Source organism: Phocoena phocoena, chromosome 10 (genome assembly GCF_963924675.1).
Source record: "Phocoena phocoena chromosome 10, mPhoPho1.1, whole genome shotgun sequence".
In the NCBI taxonomy this organism is placed as follows: domain Eukaryota; kingdom Metazoa; phylum Chordata; class Mammalia; order Artiodactyla; family Phocoenidae; genus Phocoena; species Phocoena phocoena.
In genome coordinates this window covers 52,011,285-52,019,146 of record NC_089228.1, presented here as the reverse complement: position 1 = coordinate 52,019,146, position 7,862 = coordinate 52,011,285, and the positions used below count along the sequence as shown (strand labels likewise).

The 7,862-nt window shown below is 44.2% G+C and overlaps 1 protein-coding gene across 1 annotated transcript in view; it reads left to right on the top strand.

Moving 5' to 3' along the window:
* The first annotated feature begins 1,769 nt into the window (after window positions 1–1,769).
* Window positions 1,770–7,862, top strand: part of FBXL2 (F-box and leucine rich repeat protein 2) — an 80,035-nt gene continuing 73,942 nt past the window's right edge. The window contains exon 1 of the mRNA XM_065884584.1: window positions 1,770–1,838. Coding sequence (XP_065740656.1) covers window positions 1,836–1,838 — 3 coding nt within the window. The 5' untranslated portion in view covers window positions 1,770–1,835. The remainder of the gene's footprint in view (window positions 1,839–7,862) is intronic.

Genomic DNA, 7,862 nt, shown 5'->3' with positions numbered 1-7,862 from the left:
TTTTGTTGCAGAGCACAGGCTCTAGGCGCGTGGGCTTCAGTAGTTGTGGCACACGGGCTTCAGTAGTTGTGGTTCGTGGGCTCTAGAGCGCAGGCTCACTAGTTGTGGTGCACGGGCTTAGTTGCTCCGCGGCATGTGGGATCTTCCCGGACCAGGGCTCGAACCCGTGTCTCCTGCATTGGCAGGCGGATTCTTAACCACTGCGCCACCAGGGACTCCCCCACAGTCAACTTTAGAACACTTTCATCACCTCAAAAAGAAACCTCGTACCCTTTAGTTATTATCTCTTCCTCCACCACTCCTAACCCAGCTGTGAACAACCAGTAATCTACTTTCTATCACTACAAATTCTCTTCCTCTTCACAGGGCTTTCTGGTGTTGATTGTTGAGGGCTACAATTGTCCATTTGTTTAGGGAGAGTAAGAAACTTGGATCAAAAGTCTTATTGGGGCTATATTTAAGTGTGGGATGTCTATTAGACATTCAGGGGGAGATGACAGATCCGCTGTTGAGTATGTCTCTTCATAGATTTAATGGGCTGGACTTGAGGATATCTAAAGTTCCTGTCAACCATATTAAAAACATCCAACAAGTTGTTGAATGATTTAATAAATTAGAGTATACATACAATACTATGACATGAATTGGCGTGCAAGGATAATTTTTTTTTTTTTTTTTTGCGGTACGCGGGCCTCTCACTGTTGTGGCCTCTCCCGTTGCGGAGCACAGGCTCCGGACGTGCAGGCTCAGCGGCCATGGCTCACGGGCCCAGCCACTTCGCGGCATGTGGGATCTTCCCGGCCAGGGGCATGAACCCACGTCCCCTGCATCGGTAGGCAGACTCTCAACCACTGCGCCACCAGGGAAGCCCAAAGATAATTTTTAAATTGAAAAAAGTAGATAATAAAAGTGCGTATTGTTTGCTTCCATTTCCAAGAATACAACGTGTTATAATAATATACATTTTGTTGCGGGCTTGGAAGCAGATAGACTAAAATATAAGCAGTGGTTATATCAGGTGCTGAGATTTGGTGTGGTTTTATTCTTTTTAATTCGTTATTGTTTAAAATGTCTTCAGGACTTCCCCGGTGGCACACAGGTTAAGAATCTGCCTGCTAGTGCAGGGGACACAGGTTCGAGCCGTGGTCCGGGAAGATCCCACATGCCGCGGAGCAACTAAGCCCGTGCGCCACAGCTACTGAGCCTGTGCTCTAGAGCCTGTGAGCCACAACTACTGAGCCCATGAGCCACAACTACTGAGCCTGCATGCCACAACTACTGAAGCCTGTGTGCCTAGAGCCCGTGCTCCGTAACGAGAGAAGCCACCGCACTGAGAAGCCTGTGCACCACAACAAAGAGTAGCCCCGGCTCACCGCAACTAGAGAAAGCCCATGTGCAGCACGAAGACCCAACGCAGCCAAAAATAAATAAATAAATAAATTTAAATAGATAAATAAAATGTCTCAAATAATCATGTGTTACCTGTGTAATCAAGGTAACTTAAATAAGGTTTCTTAAATAAGGTAAGTCCATAAAGGCCTTTCCCGTCAGGTCAGGGTCATCTGTCAGGTGAAGGATGTCAAGGTGATCAGGGTGATGAGGGACAGATGCAAAGGCAGAAAGCCAAAGAGGCCCCGCCCAAGAGCCGAATCGTGGGGGGCGGGGGGCGGTCCAAAGGCACCGCCCCTGCGCGTCATGTGCTGTCCGGCAGCCAATGGCCGCCTCTGAGCCCACCTAGGGGACGGGGCGGGGCGCCCAGTTGGCGTCACCAGGACAACGGGCGTTGCCGGCGCCGTGTGACTCTGGGCTGTGGGCGCGCCTGTGGCTCTTCGGCCATGGTGAGTTTGGGCCCCTCGCAGCCCGGCCGCCTGGCCCTTCCCCGCCCGGGCTGGGTCGCAGGGCGGTCGCCTTCTGGGCTGGGGCGGGCGGCGCCGGGGTCGCAGAGAGGCCGGGCTGCGGCCTGCGGGGCTCCCGGGCAGGGCAGGACTTGGGCGGACCCGCGGGAGGGGGACCCCTTGGAGAGCCGGAGCGCCCGCCCGCTGCCCAGGGCCGCGTTCTCACCTTTGAGTGCCTGGCTGGGACCCCCAACCGGCCGGTCGCCGGACAGCGTGACGCTGTTTGGCCCCGGCGAGCCTAGGAAGCCACTCAGAGAGGGTGTGGTTAGAAAAAAATAAAAAAGGATATGTATGAATATCATATGCCATATATATTCATACCAACGCTATATTGTAGTCTACGTGCTTCCTGTCTTGTTTCTATGCAGTTATGTTAGTAATATACAAATAGGTATTTCTTTGAAATTCATTCTGACAGGGTTTTTAGCATGTGGAAATTTAAATTTTAATTTTGGAGATTCCTCCCTCCTTTTTAAAAATGGGGACATAAAGCTGGAGTTTTTTCGTGCATGCAGCACCCTCACTCAGGGATTCAATTCATAATTAGTGCGTGGTAAACGTCTTAAATCATTACCTTTATTCAATAAACTTGAGAGTGAATGGACGTTCCCACCTGGTCCCCATTAAGCACGTTTTTTTAAAACCTAACCTGAAGACTCAGCTCAGATATTGGCTTGAATAGGCAGGATTCAGGGGATTGCCAACCAGATGTGTGAATTCTCCAGAAGCCTCCAAAGGGTGTGAAAGAAGAGAGGGGCTGGATTCTCTGCTTGGGGACACACCTTTGGTATAGAATATTTGAGAGGGAGTGGGGGTGGGGAATAAGAAAATGCCTAGTTCGAGAAACAGTTTCTGTAACTGTTCGTAATTTCGTGTAGATTTGCTCCTTATCTGCAGGGGTTAGTGGAAGAGCTAATAAGCTGAGGATGCAGGGTGCTCCCCAAGTGGCAGTCAGCCTTCTGGAGAGAGAAACTGCCCATTGGAATCCTGGCTAGCTCTGTGTTTTCTTAATAATTAAGGTAGTAAGGGAATGTGGATGATCTGTATCTCATTGACTCTGGAAAAACAACCACCAGGTGTGTGGCCTGTTGATAGCAGGAAAAAAAATCACCCACAAATTAACAGCAGTGCCTTTATTTTGTGTATGTTTCTTTCAAATTCTGAATTGCTTTAAGTGAAAATTAATGGAGCCAGCAAGAGTTTCAGGAAATGAATTTTACAAAAATCTGTTTTAAATGTTGCAGTGCCTTGCTTTTACATGTTATCTGTGTGAAAAGCCCTTATGATTATAGGAAGGAGAAAAAGAATGTTCAGGAGTTACATATTCACAGCTTTCTCTGAAGTCTCATATTCCTCCTGTTGTCCATTTTCCTTTTCTTCTCCTTTGTCTACCCCTTGCATCCTGACCCACAGTCCACCTTGATTCACTATTGTAAATTTTAGAGTTTTATTTACTCTAAAATAAAAGCATTTTATTGTACTTATGTACTAGTGGTTGCTTTGCTAAACTTAGAAATGCTTTGCTTTTTGTATATCTTTAAGCATTAAGAATTTAATTCATGGAAGGGATTTAATTGGGTGGTAAGATGATGTCTGGGCTCCAGAGGAAAAGGGGAATGGTTGGTATAGCAGCGGGGATGAGGAGGCTGCTTCTGTAATCCCCAAACTGTATTCGAGATCATAACATAACCCTTCATTAAATGCTTGAATCTAAACATACAGCTTTAGCATTTGATATTTATGACTTTGCACATGAATTTTGGAACTCTGCTTAGCTATTTCTCAATGAAAGTTTCTTCAATTAAGCCACTTGTTTCTATTGCCCTTAAATAATAATGAGAGCTGACATTTATTTTGTGCATTTTATGTGGGACATTTTTATAAGCACCTCACGTGTCTTAATTAACCATCACAACCACCTTATGAGGATACCTTTCCCCATTTGAGAGGTGAGGAAATTGAGGCACAGAGAGGTAAAGTAACTTGCCCCAGTCACCCAGCCAGATTTCAAAACCAGGCGTCTTGTCTCAGAACCTGCTTATGGGACTTCCCTGGTGGCGCAGTGGTTAAGAATCTACCTGCTAGTGAAGGGGACATGGGTTCGAGCCCTGGTCCGGGAAGATCCCACAAGCAACTAAGCCCGTGTGCCACAGCTACTGAGCCTGCGCTCTAGAGCCTGCGAGCCACAACTACTGAGCCTACGTTACCACAACTACTGAAGCCCGTGCTCCTAGAGCCCGTGCTCCACAACGAAGAGTAGTCACCGCTCGACACAACTAGAGAAAGCCTGTGTGCAGCAACAAAGACTCAATGCAGCCATAAATAAGTAAATTAATTAATTAAACAAAAAAGAACCTGCTTATGGTTTTGGATTATAATGTATAGTGTATCGTTATATGTTCCTCAATGTATATGCTATTTATATGTTATGAAATTAGTTTTCTCTCTTACTTGGATTTTAATGTTTTGAGCACTTACGTATACAAACACTTACTTGTATTTTGTTTTTTTTGGCACTGGCCTGGACGCTGTAGAACAGAGTAGGCACTCCTAACCTTCTCTCCTCTCCTCTTTCACACAGATGAGATGAAGAGGCATCAGTGAAGACAGATTATTGGATTAGGGTTCATACTCATGGCTGTAATAGCATTTAAAGTTTCTCCTGTCATCTCAGTTTGTGCTCAGGAATTGGCACCTGCTTTTGTGAATCACAAAGACCAGCTTTTTTTTTTTTTAATTTTATTGACGTGTAGTTGATTTGCAGTGTGGTGCCAATCTCTGCTGTACAGCAGTGACTCAGTTATACACAAACATTCTTTTTTTTAAATATTCTTTTCTATTATGATTTATCCCAGGAGATTGGATATAGTTCCCTGTGCTATACAGTAGGACCTTGTTGTTTATCCATTCTATATATAATAGTTTGCATCTGCTAACCCCAAACTCCCACTCCATCCCTCCCCTAACCCCCTCCCCGCTGGCAGCCACAAGTCTGTTCTCTGTGTCCGTGAGTCTGTTTCTGTTTCATAGATAGGTTCACTTGTGTCATGTTGTAGATTCCACATATAAATGATATCATATGGTATTTGTCTTTCTCTTTCTGACTTCACTTAGCATGATAATCTTTGGTTGTATCCATGTTGCTGCAAATGGCATTATTTCATTCTTTTTTTTTTTTTTTTTTGCGGTACGCGGGCCTCTCACTGTCGCGGCCTCTCCCGTTGCGGAGCACAGGCTCCGGATGCGCAGGCTCAGCGGCCATGGCTCACGGGCCCAGCCGCTCCGCGGCATGTGGGATCTTCCCAGACTGGGGCATGAACCCGTGTCCCCTGCATCGGCAGGTGGACTCTCAACCACTGTGCCACCAGGGAAGCCCTATTTCATTCTTTTTTATGGCTGAGTAAGTAGTATTCCATTGTGTATATGTACCACATCTTCTTTATCCATTCATCTGTCAGTGGACATTTAGGTTGTTTCCATGTCTTGGCTATTGTGAGTAGTGCTGCTATGAACATAGGGGTGCATGTATCTTTTTGAATTATAGTTTTCTCTGGGTATATGCCCAGGAATGGGATTGCTGGATCATATGGTAATTCGATTTTTAGTTTTCTGAGGAACCTCCATACTATTTTCCACAATGGCTGCACCAACTTACATTCCCACCGACAGTGTAGGAGGGTTTCCTTTTCTCCACACCCTCTCTAGCACGTGTTATTTGTAGACTTTTTAATGATGGCCATTCTGAGCGGTGTCAGGTGGTACCTCACTGTAGTTTTGATTTGCATTTCTCTAATGATTAGTGATGTTGAGCATCTTTTCATGTGCCTACTGGCCATCTGTATGTCTTCTTTGGAGGAATGTCTATTAAGGCAATGGTCCCCAACCTTTTTGGCACCAGGGACCGGTTTCATGCAAGACAGTTTTTCCACTGGGGTGGGGGGTGCAGTGGGATATGATGGTTCAGGCGGTAATGCGAGTGATGGTTAGCGGCATATGAAGCTTCGCTCACTTGCCCACTGCTCACCTTCTGCTGTGTGGCCGCGTTCCTAACAGGCCACGGACCTGTAGTTGTCCACGGCCTGGGGACCCCTGTATTAAGGTTTTCTGCCCGTTTTTCTTTTTTTAAAAAAGATTTTTTTGATGTGGACCATTTTTTAAAGTCTTTATTGAATTTGCTACAGTATTGCTTCTGTTTTATGTTTTGCTTTTTGCCCACGAGGCATGTGGGAATTGTAGCTCCCTGACCAGGGATCAAACCCGTACTCCCTGCATTAGAAGGTGAAGTCTCAACCACTGGACTGCCAGGGAAGTCCCCTTCTGCCCATTTTTCGATTGGGTTGTTTGTTTTTTTGTTGTTGAGTTGTATGAGCCGTTTGTATATTTTGGAGATTAAGCCCTTGTTGGTCTCATAATTTGCGAATATTTTCTCCCATTCCATAGGTTGTCTTTTCTTTTCTCTCTTTCTTTTTTTTTTTCTTATGGTTTCCTTTGCTGTGTAAAAGCTTGTAAGTTTATTAGGTCCCGTTTGTTTATTTTTGTTTTTATTTCTATTGCCTTGGGAGACTGACCTAAGAAAACATTGGTATGATTTATAAGGCCAGCTTTTAATGTAAAGCCATTTAGAATTGGGGGATGAAACTATTTTTAAAAGTAAAATTTTATTTTCTGAGATTTTTCCTAATAAAAAATTTCACATTTATTTTAGTTGTATATGCTAAAACTGTTATAAAAAGACATCAAATAACTATTTAAACTTTAATTCGTATGGATTAAAATATACGTTGGGATACCTCTTGTCATCAGGTCTTTGTTATTGCTTACCACTTTAGCTTGTAAGGCAGATTTATTTTTTGGAAATAATAAAATAACGTATCATACAGTTTTCCCATTTTAATTCATTTTATTTGGATTTTCTCCCTATTTTGGCCTTTCCTTTCTGTATTTGCCTGTGGTTAGGACTTCTCAGAGGATTTGAGAAACACAATAAAATATATTTTATTTTACAGGCAGTTTTGGTCTCTTTGCCATCACATGGTATAGTTAAGAGGGATTATATAATGAGAGCTGTGTTAATAGATATGACAAGACGTTTCTCTATGTATTAATTTTTCTACTCTTGTCAAAATTTGGTCTCGCTTTTGGCTGCACTGGGGTGGGGACACATAATTTTTAGTAATTATAACAGTAACTTGCTTTCATGGAACCGTTCCACTGTGCCCAGTTTTAGGCTGATCACTTCACGTTTATCTCATTTAACCCTTCTAACATCGCTATGAGATTAACATCATTGTACCCACTTAACAGGCCTAGTTGATTAGGCAGTTTGCCCAAGGTCACATAGTTGGTGAGTGGCAGAGCCAGGATTTGAACTAAGCTAGTCTGTCTCCAAAGTCTGACGTCTTAACCATTGCACCATGGCTTCTTCCCAAACTAAAGATTGTACCCAGTGCCTGGCATGAACATACTACCCCAAGAATAAGAGTCTTGGTGTCTTGTCAGCTGAGCCAGCAAGCTCTTTTTCTTTTATGACAGATGTTATGATGTTGTGTAATGACATCCTGAAGGATTTACTTGGGTGTTTTTTTTTTTTTTTTTAATAGTACAGCCCACCAAAGCTTAGATATGGGCAGCCATAGTTTGGGCTACACTTTTACTTCTGCCTTACCTGCCTCATTTTGTGTCTCACCTCTACCCTGTGTAGTGTCTACCTCAGCCACTGCCACTTCCAGCACTGGGGTGGTTGGAGCAGAGGGGTCTGGGGGAGCAGAACAGGGCAGTCATTGGGAAAGCTTTTGTGGGGTCACACTCATGGTTCAAACCCAGCTTTTCCAGTTCTCAGTGCTGCCCGTGTAATTGTGTCTTTCTATTAAATTTCTGTCTCATGGTTTTCTAGCCAGCAAATGTTTGTCCCACTATGTGCCAGTCACTGTTTTAGGCACTGGGTATCCAGTAGTGAATGAAACAGGG